This window comes from Anastrepha obliqua, chromosome 1 (assembly GCF_027943255.1).
Source record: "Anastrepha obliqua isolate idAnaObli1 chromosome 1, idAnaObli1_1.0, whole genome shotgun sequence".
NCBI lineage: Eukaryota > Metazoa > Arthropoda > Insecta > Diptera > Tephritidae > Anastrepha > Anastrepha obliqua.
In genome coordinates, this window is record NC_072892.1 from 137418351 (window position 1) to 137437074 (window position 18724).

Sequence of the window (18724 nt, forward strand, 5' to 3'; positions counted from 1 at the left end):
AGAGAAAGTTCGGTATATTTTACAGTTTTTCTTTGATAAAAACGAAAATGCAAGCCAGGCCGCTGAAATAGTGAAAGGTGTGTATGGTGCCAATCCTGTAACAGCTAATTACTCACAATTTGAAGATCGTCGATTCAGTTCAATCATTTTTGATGTTCAAGAAAATCTCTTTAGTAGTCGTAGCATCGCCCAGGAGCTAAATATCGACCATAAAACATTTTCAACCATTTGCGCAAAAATTTTAACTAAACATAATGGATTTCTTAATTAATGGAAACATTAAAAATAAGTTACAATGGCACATATTTTGACACTTTGTAAGAAAATTAAATTTTAAAAATTTTATTACAATAATTTTTTTATCCTTTTAATTTTATCAAAAAAAAGATTAATTTTATTTCGACTCCTCAATTGCTGTCATCAAGCTTTTTTAAAATTCTTCCTCCGTGGGAGTTGTAGAGCAAACAAATACAATAAGAGGAATTACTAATAAAAATGGTACACCCACTTCTATGTCTAAATTCTTATGTAATACAAATGCATACGAAATTTTCGTCTTTTTCAAATAAAATCGGAATGAACATGAAAGTATTTCAATAATTCAAATATGACAATCTAAAAATAAGTTTATGGACTGGAACACATAATTGTGGTATTTATAACCGCACGTTTGTGCAAGGGTGAGGCTATAAAAGAATGATAAAAAGGTGGCGATTTTAACAGAAATTAAAAAAAAATTATATACAGTTCATTTCGCTTAGCTGACTCTTTAGTCCGGGAGCCAGGGGCCGATTTTGGACGTTAAATTCTTGACTATACTTGTGATTTGGCTTTCATGAATAACGAAAGTTAACGTAAGCTGGCGCACCCGCGGTGGGTATGATTATGGGAGGGTACGAAACGTGACGAAAAAAAAAATTTTAACAACTCATTTAATACCGGCTGAATATTTTTTGTGTATTGTTGACATTTAGTAGAATAAAAACAAATAGTCAGCTGTGCCGTAGAGGGGGGAAAATATGTACGTCAGCTGAACGCAATGATAGATTCTTGCTTCGGCTGACGGTCTTCCTACCGCTATAAACGCAGCTGGCCATCATTATAATATTTTCATATGTGTCCAAAATTATGTGAAAAAATTTCAATCGGCATAAAGTAGTTTTACTTTTCAATTTATTTTACAAGTTCGCCTGTTCAGCTGACGTATTTCCCCCTCTATGGCGCAGCTGACTATTTTTTTTTTATTCTACTAAATGCCAACAAGACACAAAAAAAGTTTCAGCCGGTATTAAATCAGTTGTTAAACATTTTTTTTCGATACGTTTCGCAGCATCCCACGTACGTACCCACCGCTACTGGAGCTGCTGACAGTTGGTTTCGTCATCCATTGAATGGCGTCTGCCTTCAGTGTTAAAATCAGTCGGCATGAAATGATGAGGTCAAAATGACCCCTGGCTCCCCGATTACTTCGCTCAGCTGCACATTCCGGGTAAGTACGCGAAATTCGTATACTCTGCACATTTTGCATAGCTGTCTCCAAAATTTTGTTTCGTAATTATACATTTTCTATACAAAAAATTTCGTTTACTAGCATTTTGAAAAATATAATTTTTTTTGGGCGATCACGAAGCTTATCTTATCGATCTTCACTATTGCACATCACTTATTCAAAAATTATTCAGGCAGTGCAAAATAAAATTAGTAAAACGGATCTGGTGAGAGAAAGCAACTGTAATATAAGCTGTTTCAACAAGCTAATAGGTAAACCATAAAGTTCTAGAAGTTTATGTAAACATTTATTATTACAAGGTCCGGCACTGGAAGTGTAACCAATTTAAAAAGTCATAAATTTAGTTTGCAAAATTACTTTTTTTTGAATTCATAGTAAAAAATGTGTGAAAATAAAACGAAATTAAGAATCAATTTACTTTTGCTCGATATGATCAGCTTTTGTCTTGACTAAGGCCTTGAGACGGTCCAGAAACGATGCTGCCCGCATGTGACTTTCAGGTTTTTTGGCTCACTCGCAGACAAAGGCTTTTTTCAGCGCATCGAGACGGGTGAATCTTTTAGTTCGGTCCTTGCTCTTTAAAATGGCCCAAAGAGAATAATCCATCGGATTCACGTCTGGTGAATTTTAGAGTCATTGTGTGGACGTTATGTTGTACGGAACGTTGTTTTTTTAGCCATTCTTGGTTACCTCGAGCTTTGTGAGATGGTGCCAAGTTGTGTTGAAACGTCCATGGTCTGCCACCGAAATGTTTGTCTGCTTACGACTTCAAAGCAACCTCCAGAATTCTTTCCCAATAATATTTCGCGTTTACCGTGACGCCAAGCTCAATGAAAACGATTGGAGAGCGCCCATCTGCGGTTACAGCGGCCCAAACCATTACTTGTGGCGAGTGCTTTCTCTTGGTGGTCAATGGATGACTCAAATTCTCGTATGAACGATCGGGTAAATAATCGTTTTCGGGAGTTACGAATAGCTCAATTTGAAAAATTTTCTGGTCAGAAAACACAATGTTCGAAAATTGACTGCTTTCGGCCAAACGAAGTAACTCCGTCGCTCTCTCCGGTCTGACTTGTTGCGGCTTTGGTGTGAGATCATGCGCCTTTTGGATCTTGCAAGGCTTGACTTTGAGATCATTTCTCAATACGCGGCGGTCAGAAAAGAAATTTTCAGTTCTTTCGCCATTTGATTGGCACTTCGTCGCGGATTTCGCTCAAGTCACTTCTTTACTTATTGAACCATTTCACGAGACGTTGGAGTCTTTTGCTGACCTCTTTTGCGTGATGTCAATTGGCTGCCAAGATCATGTGATTTGACACCGCGGGACTTCTTTCTTTGAGGTTATTTGAAAGAAAAGGCTTACGTTGATAAGCCAGCAACAATTCAAGAGCAAAAGGATGAGATAATTCGGCACATTAACCGCATGGAACCTCAATTATGCCTCAGCGCCATCGAAAATTTGGACCATCGGATGGAGGTGTACCGCCATTTGGCCGATATTTTGTTCCACACATAATTGAGCCATACCAATATTATCATAATAAAGAGAAATGGTAATAATTTCTTAAAAAAATTGTATTTGATTTAAAATCCCGGCCCTTGAAACTTAACCACCCTTTATAATGCAATCGCGCTATTACGTTTGATATCCATCACTGATTTTCTTTTTTCGCGTTTACTCTCTCTAAAATGCTTGGGTGCTTGTTAACCATACTCTGGATTATCATTTATTTAACTAACAGGAAGGTGATGCCGTTCATCAGTTGCGCGACAGATCTGAAGTTGGTTACACTTCGAGTGCCGGACCCTGTATATTTCTCACGCACAACTTCACACAATGGCTTATGAAACTGATTCCGAAGACATTGAAGATTTCTTTTTTTGATCAAATACCCACCAAGGCTGAATACGTAAACTGTGATAGGGATTTGCAATGCTATGGCCAACTTACTGAGGAAGAGATTACTCAAAGCGTGGATGGTGACGATGGCCCTTTGCGCAATGGATGTGTTACAAGGTTACCGCATTGTTTATGCAAAAGATTCTAATTTTCTGCATGTAATTAAACACATAATCTTAAAACTGTCCTTAAAGATTTAAACCAAAGAAAGGTAAGTAATTTTTTTAAATAAAAGTGAACATTTTTCCTTTCCCGCTCAGCTTAGATTCCCCAAAAGCGCTGACATCCTACATGATGTCTACTTTAGGTATTCATAGAGGTCGGTCTCCATTTGGTATCGCTAGGGACCAAAAGGTCTATGCGTGGCTTATTGCCAACCAGGCTAACCTAACCTAACTTAAACATTTTTCTTTCTATCATACTTATGTTCCAACATACATATATTTTGAATATTGAAATGAATTTATAAAATATTTTCCTTTTAATTTTAATCTTTATTCTTTTTTTGTGATTTATGTGATCTTTGAATTAATAAAAATGCAACAAATTATAATTTTCTTTGGATTTTAATTTCTTATAGTTTGGTTAAAAAAAAGAAACTTTCCTATAATTGACTTATTTGCGCAGGTAAATAATCCAGATAATCGTATATTTCGCTTAAGTGCGCAAAAATGCTTGCATCAAAATTCAGTGCAGCTATGCGAATTCGTCTTTATGCCTTTTAAACATATTTAGGCTCAAATAACGATTAGTCTTGAGCTAAGCTGCCAATATTAGCGGACAATTGTGATCCCGGGATCCCGATCCATCTGTGCGATCCTTCTGCCAGAAAAATGTGAGACGCAGATGGCGCTCCAAGCAGTAAGAAAGCGTTGTTCCTAGGCAACGACAGGTGGGCATTGCCATTACTTAGGACTGGTAGCGGTAGGCTAATCACCTACCCTAGCAGAAAGCAAAATAGATTTTCGAAACCAACGCAAGACTGAGTCTTGTGAACAAGAAAAAGTCGAAGCCTTAGTAGATACCAAATTCTATAATTCTGTTGAAAAATATCAACACTTTTGGTGACGCGCCTTAATGTATCAATATATTTATGTATGTATGCATGTGAATATGGTTATGAAATATGCACAACGCGCGCTTTTATTCTTAACTGGCGCCTTCCCTTGCCAATTTTTTTCTCTTAAATTAGAAATTCGCACTAATTTCAAATGTTTCTGATTAATAAAATGAACAGAAAATATTTTAATTGGGTTTATGTAACTTTTTAGGGGGGATCTAGCTGTTACTGTTGTTTTGCGTGCAAACACACATACGAGTAATACAGGGAGTATTCTGCAGCAAATCTGTCGACGGTTCTAAAGTCAATTTGTAAGTTTGCGTCACTATGCATAAAGCAAAAACTAGCAAAGAGAAAATTGTATGGAGAATTTAAATTTTTAAGAAAAAGAGTTAAATATTAAATGGTGTATTAGATTCTTATTTGGAAATTTGCTATAAATTTCTTCAAACAAAAGTTTAGTATATCGAATATTTTTTGTGATCGCCTTTAGATTTCAGAGCTGCATTGATTCATTGAGGCTACTGACCACAAAGATGTCATTTTTTTCCTACATTGGATTTTTTTCCTGCATTTATACCAAAATGTTCAGAATGAGGAAAGAAGTCTATTTTTCCGTCTGTCTTTCCTTGATCACTTCACTTGGGAGCATAGGGCCTCAACAAGACTTCTATTGCGTTGGTTTCGTTAATCTGTTTTTTCATTTCTGGTAGAGTAGGTGATTAGCCTGCCGCTATCAGTCCTAAGTATTGGGAATGCCCACCTGTCGTTGCTTAGGAATAATGTCTTCTTACTGCTTGGAGCGCCCTCTGTGTCTCGTATTTTTCTGGCAGAAGGATCGCACAGATGGTTGAGGACTTCACTAAATTTGGTGTGTCTGCGCTATTATCGCGATTGCCCGCTTCCTCTTGCTGGCGCCACTGATGCAATGTGTAACTATGTGTTTTTCTTTTTTGTTTTTTGCTTGTTTCAGCAGCCACACTGCAAATAACGCGCAGACTATTTTTTTTTTTTTTAGAAACAGGGAAAGTCAAGTGCGAGAACCGTTTCAGCAGCAAATTTCATAAAAGAATTTTTTCCCCGTGGGTGATTGATTTTCTATACATATAAAGATGAACTCCCTAAACCTGATAGATTTCTTCTATCACCAACAAAATCTCAATTTTTTCATATACAAGCCGCTGTTATGTCAGCCAATCAGCTGATTTGGTCAAAATCGCTGAGAGCCGGTTAAATGCCTGATCTTGGTCACACCTCTAAAAATCTTTTCTCCATAGAGCTGTCCCATACAACCGCTATTATGAAATCGTATTTTGTAAATAGGGAGTCACTTGAGTAAGACCAAATATCTTCCCAAACTATTTCAACTCTGAATAATTGTTTTATTTCTGTGCCGTTTCAGGCTTTTTCTAATTTTGTTGTATAATTTCGAAAAAAAAGTGTAATATAAATAGGCAGAAGCTAGAATTCACCTATTCGCTACATTACTTATAGGCTCCAATTATAATTCCTAAACATCCAGGAATCCACTCAAACACACACACACAGAATTTCATAAACATCGATTCAGCCGTTGGAAAGAAATTCAATTTCAAATACTCATACAGAAGAATTACAAGTATTCATATCTATAAAGAAGATAATTTCACTAGCGTGCGAATATACCTACACTCATCTACACATATTTAATTTTTATTACACAAAATCTGCAAGTTATATTAAAACTAAAAATATTGTGGCAGGCCGAACGAGCCCCTTTACATCTACCATGAATGAGTTTGTTGATCTAAGATTGTGTGAACTAATGTTTTGTATTGTAAATATTTATAAATATCTATACAAGGGTGGGCCAATTTGTATACTAGTTAGTAGGGCAGAGATTATTTTAAGTGAAATCCTAAGCAAATTCTCAAAAGAAATCAATGGCCTAAAATCGATTTGGTGCTTTCAAGCCACGGTAATAGTTTTTTTCGCAGTTAAACTTTATTTTGTTGTGGCGTTGAAAGAATATTTAAAAAATAAGTGTTTTGAAGGATTTTTTTTTATCAAAACATGTCGTAAAAGATTTTTTTCATATGAGGAAGTGCCTGGATATTTACCTGCAACAATTACAATTTTTTTATTAGAAAAGTAGAACCCAATGGCCTACCTGCAACCTCAAGCAATCGTTGACATTAATAAGCATGAAACGACGGGACGCCTGTAGACTAACTGGCTTTTGGTGTATCGGAGAACCAGCAGCCAAAATGGGTATCCCTCACAATACATACTGTCACAGTTGTAAACAACCGCAGAAAAAGGAAACAATCTTCCATTTCCTCTGTGAATGCCCTGCCCTATGGAAGGACAGAATGTTAACCCTCAAAGGTAAGCGAGTGTGAAAATATTTCATTGTTGCGCTCTCTGCTGGATGTTTGAAGCAAAAGTAAAGTCCATAAATGGATTTCTCAAACCAAAAACACCCTTACAAAATATTTTCATAAAAAATTAATGATTTACTTTCCAGTTCTTTACAACACTACAGCAAAAATAAAACTTTATTTAAGGAAAATAACTCTGAACTTGGGCGAATTCGCTCACAGTTTCAACTAAAAAACCACAGAGAAAAAAATGACCAACCCTAATGTGTACACATACGCGAAAATACAGCACCTAACACACCCACCAGTTACGTAAACAAAATTAAAGTACTTTAAAGTCAAGAAAGTACTAACAAGAAATAGTTTTGCTATTGACATAAGCAACAAATCTGCAGTCATTAGCGGCTGTGCGCCAATTACAACAAAATCGATTTGGCAGCAGCCGTAACCGAAAAGTGATTTCTAAGTAGTTTATACTGAGAAAAAGGCGGTGAAAATTAGTTTTGAATTTTTTCATTTTTTTAGCCGATTTGTTGTGGGATGACGTCAAATATTTTTAAGAAATATCAAAATTTTGTTTTGACTATTGAAATGACTCGACATTTTCTTTCTGCACATTTTTTTCGTAAATATACACATACACGCATCCATACTTTGTTCATGAAATGAAATGAAGATTTATTTATAAAAGTTTTTTCTTCAGTGTTTACGCTATTTTGACGCAATAAAAGCTAAGTAAATGTGTTGTTAAATAAGCGATTGCCTCATTTCGTATCTAAAGCGCAGTGACATGCGCACTACCTTTGCAAATCAGCAGCAATACGAGCCCCTCACTCGCTGAATATTTGATATAAAAACCCATCAAATCACTCAGTCACATCATAGTCGTCGCAAAGTGCAACAAGCAGTGGCTTAATACCTCAACAAATTTTTCCATTTTTTGAGAGATAAAAAAATTATCGTAAGAATGAGTTTGGCTGGCAAAAACGTAGTGTTCGTTGGTGGTTTGGGATTCATTGGTTATGAAGCCTGCAAACAAATAATGACAAGAGATTTGGCGGTAAGCTGAGGAAGATCACTAATTATGGGCGTAGAAAACGCCTTCGAAATAAGGAATATTGAATGCAACTTTGAATTATTTGATGAGTGAAAATGAGAGTCGAATATTCAATATGAGGAAAATTTTGAGTTTTAATGGAGCATAAAAATGGAAAACAAAATGTATTCAAAATATTAAATTCACGCAGTGTGATAAACAAAATATTGCACAAATTTAATGGAGCACTATTAGAGAAAGTGTATGCCCATCTAATTTAAGAAAATAAAATAATAAAAAAAAAATAATTGAAAAACCTGAAAATAATTCAATAATCGAAATAATTTGAAACTGCGAAAATATTATATCATAAAAAAACAAGAAATGCTAATAAAAAAATTAACTATAACGTTGGGATTTAACCAGAAAATATTTGTGAAATCGATTTAAAAATTAAATACTCGTTACCTCAAAAAAATATTAAGTAAACTTGAAAAAGTATTAGGAAAATCTACGGAAAAAAATATTTAATTAATGAAATTTAGACTCCCAGAATCAATTAAAAAAAAATTATTAGCAAAGATATCAACACAAGAAAAAAATTTAAAAATAAAAATCAAACGTCTTTTAAACAGATAACAAAGTTTTTAGTTTTGGATTTGAATGGGAAAGTAGTTTTCTCAAAAAACAAATATTAAGCAACGAAAAAATGCTTTTAATAAAATATAAAAATATATGCGATCCAAATGAATTAAATTTATAATTTTCCTAATAAGATAATAATTACTTACAATCACCAAAATTTAAAAAATTTGAATAAAGAAGTTTTTCGGAATAAAAATTTTATTAAGTTTGGGCTTAATGAGAAAAATATTTTTCAATCGGATAAAATTAAATACAAAATATTTTATTTTCTTCATATATTAACTTGGAACAATATCAAAAATGTATAGTAAAAAAATGTAAGGAACATCTAAAATTTCGAACATTTAATAATTCTTTATCATAAAAGTTTCAAACTAAAAACCTAAAACTAAAAAACGAAAACAATTCCCTCAAATAAACAAGTAAAATTAAATATTAAATGGTTGCCTCAGGAAAATATATACTTTTTTAAACAAAATTTGTTTTTTAACTAAAATAAAAACAATACAAATAGTTTTAAATAAAATTAAATTAAACAATTTTTTTAAATAAAATTAAAAACAAACACTTCTTTGAATAAAATTCAAAAACAAAAACATTAAACAAAACAATTGAACTAAAACTAAAATGAAGAAAAATTGTATACAGTTTTTAAATACAAAAAAAGCTCCTTCAGGAAATGTCTTCCATATCAATTAAAAAGGAATACAACTTATGAAATCTGAAATTTCAAGAATGCAAATAAAAAATTTATTACCAAAAAATTGCATCAATGATAAAATCTAGAGAAAAATTATTTCATCTTGAAAACCTAACCTCTAAAAAAACACCTTTTATTAAAAAAAAACTTGTTGAAGTAAAATTAAAAAGAAAAAAAAATTAAATAATATTGGAACAAAAAACTTTTTTTTTCAAAAAATTATTTTAAAAAATATTAAAAAAAAAAGTTTTTTGAAAAAAAAGTTTTTTTGAATAAAATAAAAATATACAAAATTATACAGTCCTTATAGAGAAACACATTTTAGAACCAGTGAAGTTTAAAATATTCGAAATATAAAAAATATTTTCGGTTTCAATTCATACATTTACGGTTATGCTAAGTTTTGTTATGTATGTTCTTTAGATCCTGTAGACTCCACCATTTTTTACTTACACAATGAAGCTCTACAGAGGTCCTCCAATTTAAAAAAAAAATATTTGTATAAAAGTTATTGTAACATTTATACACATTTTTTTAAATTAATTTTCAAAATTATTAAATGGAAAATTACAATTAAAAAAAAAACACTCATTATTTGATCTTAGTGTAAACTACTCAGCCCCGATATTTCGGATCCTTAATTACTTAATATTTTTAAAGTTAGACAAAATATTTAATTGTTTGTCTTCTTCTTTTGCTCCTTCTACAGTCTTTCTTCGTCTTTGATATTCTGGACAAACCCGAAGCTGTGCAGGCATTACAGGAAATCAACCCAAAAACCAAGGTATACTACACCAAATTCGACATTACCAGCAAGGACTCAATCAAGAGCGCCATTGAAGATGTGGTCTCCAAAGTGCAGTACATCGATGTGTTGATCAACGGCGCCGGCATCTTGGCCGATCCCAATGTTGAGTTGACCTTCAACATCAACTTGATAGGTCCCATCAACACCACCTTCGCCGCATTGCCTCACATGGATAAGAACCAAAAGGGTCGCGGTGGTGTGATTGTGAATATCGCTTCGGTGCTGGGTCTGGAACCATGTCCACCAGCGGCTGTTTACTGCGCATCCAAATTCGGTGTGATGGGCTTCTCGCGTTCACTTGGCGTAAGTAAAAAAAAAACACAAAATTTAGAACAAACAATTTAAAAACTTTGGAGTACATCAATTTTTCTTTATCCGTTTCAGCATCCCTACTATTTCGAGCACACTGGTGTCGCTGTGGTTACATTCTGTCCTGGCTTGACTGACACACCATTGAAGAACAACATTGGCAGCAAATATACTTTCGACTATTCCAAGGAGATTGGCGAAAAATTGAACTCGTCCAAGACTCAGAAACCCGAGGTTTGTGGTGCACACTTAGCTCAAGTGGCGGAGTTGCAAGACAATGGAGGCATCTATATTAGCAACCAAGGTACCCTGACCAAAGTGACGCCAAGCGTCTACTGGGAACCGACTTATTAAAGACTTACAACATAAATGCACACACACACACATGTGTGGACCCGTGTCATACGCTTTTACTATATTATTGATTAGTAAACAACTTGTGATTAGATATATTTAGTGGAGATAATTTGCAAAGAAGAAATATTTAAAATAAATAAAAATAATTTTTATATATAAGTACAAAAACGAGTGAATCCATATTTTATTGGGTATTTTTTTACCGTAATCTGTACATGTGTTTGTGCAATACTGAACTTTTTTTCTTGACATACCAACAAACGCATATCAGGTTTATAATAAATTCCCAATTTTTTGCTGTTTTTAATTGATTTTCCTTTGTCAGAAAAGGGCGCTAAGTCACAAATAGCAAAAGCGAGCACTTCATTGAGGCTTTTGCGGTTTTACTTGGGACTAGAAGACTGCGGTGGTGCATATTAAACCACAGGCTTCAATATTTTCCCTTCCTTTTTTTTGTTGTGTTTGGAACGTATAGTACCACAATTGCTATTTTATTTAGAAAATAAATAAACTGCATTCGCTGCTTCTTAGAATTTACTATTTTTAATAAAAATAAATAATGATTTGGATATTCAAGTTGGTGATGAGAACTACCTTTTTACATATTCAGTATAGATTAACACTACTGTACTTACAGATTAACTAACTGTACTAATTTTGGTCGAATTTATAACCTCAAGCTAGTCACAGGGGCATCGTAGGAAACTGCAATGCTGATGTGTTGAATGGCCAGAGTAACTTTCTAAACAGAGTATTAGGGTTCTGCTTCAGATGTTTGGTACACTTTCTTATCCTCTCAACTGGTGGGTTCTGAGGATTTGCGCTTAAATTTTGAGGTACGAGTTCGATTAGCTAAGACAAATATACAGACGTTAACCGGTTTTAAGCGATTTTGAACGATTCAGCCTGATGTAATCGGGGTTCTAACAGCGGTTTGTTTACAAAAGAGACGTACGACGAGTGTGTAAATACGTCTGGACTGAGCGGGAAGAATTACGCTGCCGAGTCCCTGGTGAGGTAGTTACTCTCCCAATCTTGCTTCGAATGGCCGAACCTGGTAATTCCCGAATATATTTCTAAGCGAATATACACTTGGACGGATATACAAAAAATTGCGTCCATTATGATATCATTGTGAGAGTTAAATGGAGAAAGACTGGCAAGAAAAGATAGGGAAGAGGGAGTTATGTTTGGAAAAGAAGTCTGAACGATGACTGCTTACGGCTGTGTTTAACCGCTTGATGTTATGGATGAAATTCATCAAGTGTGTCTAAATCTTCTATATTTAGCCCCGCGAGACCTGAGATGATTTCAACTCATCCTCCAGGCAGTTACCACTGAAAGGACTAGAAGCAATACCACGTCTCACCGCGTGGACAATGTTCAGAAAGAATACCCAAGACATGCATGAGCTGTAGGTTTCTTTCTGTTTGCTCGCTCGATGTACTCGTGGAGAGATGGATCTCGCAATTTTACTCGCTCGAGCACTTATTCAGTGCTCGGCTCTCAGGAGCAGACCACGGGTTTTCAAGAGTTCTTAAGAGAACGTCAATCCTTTCATTTCGCGCAGAAAACACTCAGAGGGTTCACTCCTAGCTAGATCATTCGTCCAGCAATTTATATGATGCAATATCCCCGTGATTAGGAACCCAAATGAATTCGGATGCCTTTTATAAGCCGCCGCATGTTTTGTTAATCCAGCAGTCTTGTCATAGCCCTAGCGTTTCCGAGCTTATTTCGCGCACCGTAGATTTGCTAATTCTTTCTTCATTCTCTCTTGCCTTGATGTCCATAGCTTTTTCCTTTCAAAAGCTAGTAAGTCTATCGGTATTGAACCGCTTATTACTTAAACACCTAGCCCTGACGCTGTGCGGTAGGCGGACATAACTCTCAGGGCTGCCGTTCGTTGTACCGATGCTATGAGCTTGCATCGCTGCTTTACCTATAGCTCATTTGCCCACAGTAGAACTCCATATAAGAGAACGAAAAGCGTGGTAGCGATCATTATTTTCCGTTTCGTTTGGGTTGGATCCCCTATGTTTGCCATCAGCCTAGTGAGTAGAGGTGTCATCTTTCTCTGCTGTGTGCTTTAATTGGGCCCAGAAGGTTAGTCTTGAGCGCAGTCTTATGCCTAGGTGCTTTACAACCTTTATTATGGTTAGCGTATTTGAGCAAGTTGGCATGCTAACTTCCAACGGGAAATGTTGAACTGCGTACAGACTGAGCTGTAACATCCACGCGTATTTTAGTAAATTTAGTTTGGGCTCTAATTTTTGGAATGAAATAAAATTATTATTTTAATATATTGTTTTTTTTTCGTTAAATAAAACAAAAATATTTTGAATTCTAGTGAAATTCCCATGATCAGGCGCTAATTTAACAACACATTTACTTAGCTTTCGTTGCGTTAAAATAGCGTAAACAGTGAAGAAAAAACTTTTATAAATAAATCTTCATTTCATTTCATGAAAAAAGTATGTATGTGCACGTATTTACGAAAAAAATGTGCAGAAAGAAAATGTCGAGTCATTTCAATAGTCAAAACAAAATTTTGATATTTCTTAAAAATATTTGACGTCATCCCACAACAAATCGGCTAAAAACATGAAAAAATGGAAAACTAATTTTCACCTCCTTTTTCTCAGTATAAACTACTTAGAAATCACTTTTCGGTTACGGCTGCTGCCAAATCGATTTTGTTGTATTTGGCGCACAGCCGCTAATGACTGCAGATTTGTTGCTTATGTCAATAGCAAAACTATTTCTTGTTAGTACTTTCTTGACTTTAAAGTACTTTAATTTTGTTTACGTAACTGGTGGGTGTGTTAGGTGCTGTATTTTCGCGTATGTGTACACATTAGGGTTGGTCATTTTTTTCTCTGTGGTTTTTTAGTTGAAACTGTGAGCGAATTTGCCCAAGTTCAAAGTTATTTTTCCTTAAATAAAGTTTTATTTTTGCTGTAGTGTTGTAAAGAACTGGAAAGTAAATACTTTAATTTTTATGAAAATATTTCGTAAGAGTGTTTTTGGTTTGAGAAATCCATTTATGGACTTTACTTTTGCCTCAAACATTAACCAGAGGGATGAGCAATGAAAAATCAGGTCAGTCCATAAGTTCGTGCGTTTTTTAAAGGTGGTTTTAAAATTAATAAAAAGAGGTTGTCTGTAAAGTTGGTTTACTGAAGATAGTTTAAGGTGACAACGTCATAAGAAAATACTGATGGAATGGTTACATTTTTTAAAAGAAAATTTTCATTTTATTTGTTTGACAGATATTTTGTATGGATATAGAGAAGGAGGTAAATGGAATCGCAATGGAATAGGTACAGTTACATTTACACAAACGTGAAAAATGACGAAACATTTATCAAATTCATGAAAGATATGTTCAATTTCGATTGTGCATCAGACGTTAATAAGTCAACAACACTAAGAGGCAACATCATCGATTTGACCTTTTCAAGACACATTACACTCGAAACACTCCCTTTCATTTCCTACTTTTCCTATCATCGTCCTTTTCTTAACAGAAAAATGGTTCATTACCATGCACACAGGAAGAAGGCATATGCAAATACAAATATGTGATTTTATATACATGTGCGCATATACATACATATATATGCTCATTCAAGTAGGAGAGAGCCAGATGTCGAACGTTGCCGAACGCGGGGACCGATTGTGCCTCTTTGTCATTCGTTCCGCGCTCTCGCTTGCAGTTCAAGCAAGGCAACGCCGCATGAGCAAGATAACACCGCGTGAGCAAGATAACGACGCTTTTTTTGGTGCGTCCAGCCGGCTACATCGAATTATAAGACGTTATCACGTCAAAAAGGTGCTTAAAGTATAATATTTATTAATGAATAATTTAAATTTTAATTCCCTGCTCAAAAAATGTGTTGTCCTTGGAGCCAAAATACGCTTCGATATCCCTTTTTATAGCTTCTTTTGAGGAGTAGTTCTTGTTACTCATATGGGGTTGAAGTCCTCGGAAAAGGTGATAATCACAAGGTGCAATATCCGGAGAGTATGGTGGATGTGGCATTAGCTCCCATCCGAGCTCGTTCAGCTTGCCTAATGTTTGCCTTGCGGTATGAGGTCTTGTGTTGTTGTGCTGAAACAAAACTTTGCGTCTATTCACTAAAGCCGGTCGATTTTTTCTAAGTGCCTCATTCAGGTTTGGTTCCAAAAGTTCGTAATAAACAATACCGGCCATATCCCACCAAATAGACAGGAGAATTTTCTTGGGGGAAGGCCATTTCTAGGGGTCGGTTCTTGTGTTTCATCTTTATCTAACAATTGGCGTTGGCGAACAGGATTATTGTAAAGGACCCATTTTTCATCACCAGCAACGATACGGTGCAAGAAATTTTCATTCTCAAGCCGTTGCAGCAGCTGAGAACACACATTCACTCTCTGCTGAAGGTTGGCGACGAAAAGTCTATGCGGGTCCCATTTTCCCAGCTTTCAAACCATTCCCAACTGAACCAGGTGCCTGTGAACTATTCCATGCGATGAATTTAACCTCTGAGCTATCATATCGTATGTCAAATTTGGCTCAGATTCCACGAGTTCGAGCAAGGCGTCGGAGTTAAAGACTTCAGGACGACCAGCGCTCGGGGCATCCTTCACGTCGCAGTTATCACTTCGGAATTTTGAAAACCACTTTTGCGCAGTCCTTACACTCACGGTATCCTCTCCGTGAACAGTGTTTATTTCTGCAGCAGCAGTTGTTGCGTTTTTACCACTTTTATAAAAAAAATACAAAATATGCCTCTTATACGCGTTCGAAGATTCCATTTTATTTTTTAGCAAAAGGTGCTTCTATCCACGATTGAAATCACTTGTTGAATGCACAATATATCAAAGAAAATATAAATAGTTCCGTTATATTACGCGAATATTTTTTTGTATGCAAAAATTGTACAAAAGTGAAATTATGGGTAAAATACGCACGAACTTATGGACTGACCGCTATTTTCACACTCGCTTACATTTGATGGAAAAAATGAAATTTATTTTTATTGCAATATTTATTATAAGTTATTTTACGCACTCTCATTTCAATAGAATTCAAAGTTCCAAAAAATATATGCAACGGTTTCTTTTTTTTTAATTATTCCACAGGTCACGCGGTCAGTCGGACAAGGCTTGTGAACACGACCATAGGGGTAATTTGAATTGTAATTAAATCTATTTTAATAAATTTCGAAATTTTATATTTCTTTATTTTGTATGTGAGAAAGTTTGAGAAATATTGTTTCGTAAACAGAGCTGTTTTCATGTTATTCCATTGCATTATACTTTCTAATAAAAAAAGGTAATTGTTGCAGGTAAAAATCCGGGCATGGGTTCCTTATTTGAAGAAAATATCTTGCGACATGTTTTGATAAAGAAAAAATTTCTTGAAAACAGTTTTTTTTCAATATTCCTTCAACGCCACAACCAAGTAGACTTTAACTGCGAAAAAAAACTATTCCCGTGGGTTTACAGCACAAAATCGATTTTAGGCCATTGAGTTCTTTCGAAAATTTGCTTAGAATTTCACTTAGAATAAGTCCATGTCCAAAAAAATAACTGGCAGACAAATTGGCCACCCTAGTATAGATATTTAGAAATATTTGCAATACAAAACATTAGTTCACATAATCTTAGATCAACAAACTCGTTAATGGTAGATGTAAAGGGGCTCGTTCTACCTGTCAAAATATTTTTGAAACATTCAACTTATGTACTAGACTTTGTTGATTTAAAAAACAAATATGTGTAGAGATCTATGCTCGGACACCTGTGAACTATCTCCTTTATACATATATATGTAAGTATATATAATTCCTCTGTACGGGTGTGTGAGACTGAATGTAATTTTTCTTCTTTTAAGATTTTCTTTTCTGTTATTTACGAAAAGACATTACATACATACATATGTATGTATGAATATTTAAACTATAAGATGTTGTGGGCAAAAGATGTTTTTAGTAAAAAGGTGATAGTCAAAATGGATTTTGTTGCTGTGTTTCTGCTAGTAGAAATCAGCCAGCGAGCTCGATGTCCAGCATTCGCTCCATCTTCTGGGTGGTCGTCCATGTGGCCTTATAACATTTGGTTTAGTTTGCATAACTACTTTGGCTATTCTGTCAGAGTGCATCCATTCAATATGATTTTGACATTATTTTCTTCTTTTCATGGTGAATGTGTTTAACTTTGACAGTAAGCTAACGTGGAAGCCCAACATTGAGGAGTAAGAAAGGCACAAATCGCCTTATATGGATGCAAGGGCGCAATTGACAAAAGATGGCGCCTTTAGCCTAGAGTTATATTTTGGCTCTATAATACCATTATAAAGCCAATCTTGTTATATGGAGTCGTTGTCTGGTGGAACTGACTGAAGAGGATGACATTAGTTAAAACGCTGAAGAGAGTTCAAAGATCTGCACTCATTGGAATCAGTGGGGCGCTTCAAACTACTACTACTCTAGCGCTGAATGTAATGTTAAATGTGGTACCTGTAGTTATCGCAGGCAGAATTACCGCTGCACGTACCGCAATCAGACTGAGGGGTTCGGGCGATAGGCTCAATCCCCCATATGGGTACTCAAGCATCCTTAGAAACTTTGAATTCATCCCCCCGTCGACGGATCAGTGTGTACCCTCGCTTAGTCCAAGCGGAACTTTCTCCTCCCATATCCCATCATGGGAGGAGTGGACCGGTGGTAACACCTGGGGACGGGGCCTGGTTAACCTGTTCACGAATGGCTCGATGTTGGGCGGTAGGATTGAAGGAGAACTATTCTGCAAAGAGTTGCCCATCAAACTCAAATACAGGTTACCGGATCACTGCACTGTGTTCCAAGCAGGGGTGGCCGCAATTAAAGAAGCAGCTGACTGTCTACTTACTTGCGTAGTAACTGTTAAGAAGGTAAATATTTACTCCGATAGCCAATCGGCAATTAGGGTCCTGGACTCTATTATGGTGCACTCGAAACTGATGAGGGAATGCCTGGTCCCACTTTCGATTGCATTAGAATTCTAGGCTAATCTGGGTACCTAGTCATAGTGACATTGCGAGAAACTGTGTAGGGGACGAGCTGTCCAAACAAGGGACCTTTGAAGCAGCGTCCCCGCGAAAGTAGACGATCGGGAATCTCCTTGACAACCTTCGATATACTCCTGCCAACTTAGCCAGCGCTGGGCAAGTACATGAATATATAAGGTCGCGAAATCCTTTTGGCCGCGTTTTGATCGGAGGCGTTCAAGGAATATTCTGAGGACGAAAAAATCTCAGCTCTCGCACTCTCCTTTTCATCCTTTCGCTTTTCTTCATCTCTTTTCCCCCCTTCAATGGTATCACAAAAGATGAACCAAACTTTTTTCGTCCAAGTGGGCCCACTTTCTGGACAACCATTACAACTTAACCTGACCTAACCTATGATGAATTGGTTGATATCCTCAATTTCATAAGCCTCACAAACCTTTTTGGCGTTGAACTACTTTCGTAAAGAGCTTAGGTAGTTCCGACACTAAAGAGGAACCGCCATACTTAATCACTTCGTTTGCAATTTCATAATTTCCGGAAGATTTTCTATTTTTAAGCTTGGTTGTGATTGACTCGATTTCATTTGGGTTCGACCGGGGTGTGGGTTAGACCGGAGTATTAATTCTGCCGCTCCTTTTTGGGATAATGCGAGATAGCCACAGGTAGAGGGTGGGCCTAGTTTTGGATGACTTACTTCGTTTGCTAACTAACAATTGCACGCGCTGACAAGCATCCCCGGATGGTGTTGGAACCATAGCAAGAGGAAAGTTCGTGCATGCCCTTAGCGATATAGCATGAAGAGAAACAGGGCTTTATTTTCCTTCGGAAGAGTCCTTGAGTGCAAAGCGAAACTCAACCAATGGATGGTGCATTCCCATGCGCAAACTCAATAACGACTTAATAAAACTCGTCCAAAGTTGGCAGACGTATTGCGTCCCACTTCATTAAGATGCCCCATAGATATTGGTGAGGCTTATATGTAAAAAAGAGAGAGACTTGTATG

General features: G+C 35.9%; 1 protein-coding gene across 1 annotated transcript; it reads left to right on the forward strand.

Annotated features, from left to right (window-relative positions):
• The first annotated feature begins 7716 nt into the window (after nucleotides 1-7716).
• Nucleotides 7717-10833, forward strand: LOC129236285 (alcohol dehydrogenase 1-like). Its single transcript, XM_054870582.1, has 3 exons — nucleotides 7717-7890; nucleotides 9921-10322; nucleotides 10404-10833. Exons 1-3 carry the CDS (start codon nucleotides 7798-7800, stop codon nucleotides 10680-10682), a joined length of 774 nt encoding a protein of 257 aa, XP_054726557.1. The 5' UTR covers nucleotides 7717-7797; the 3' UTR covers nucleotides 10683-10833.
• Nucleotides 10834-18724: the final 7891 nt, after the last annotated feature.

Bases quoted from the DNA above. Each gene is read 5' to 3' on its own strand.
- LOC129236285 (XM_054870582.1), top strand. From the start codon at position 7,798: ATGAGTTTGGCTGGCAAAAACGTAGTGTTCGTTGGTGGTTTGGGATTC. The intron at 7,891-9,920 runs GTAAGCTGAGGA...CTCCTTCTACAG, and splicing joins TAATGACAAGAGATTTGGCG to TCTTTCTTCGTCTTTGATAT. The intron at 10,323-10,403 runs GTAAGTAAAAAA...TATCCGTTTCAG, and splicing joins GCTTCTCGCGTTCACTTGGC to CATCCCTACTATTTCGAGCA.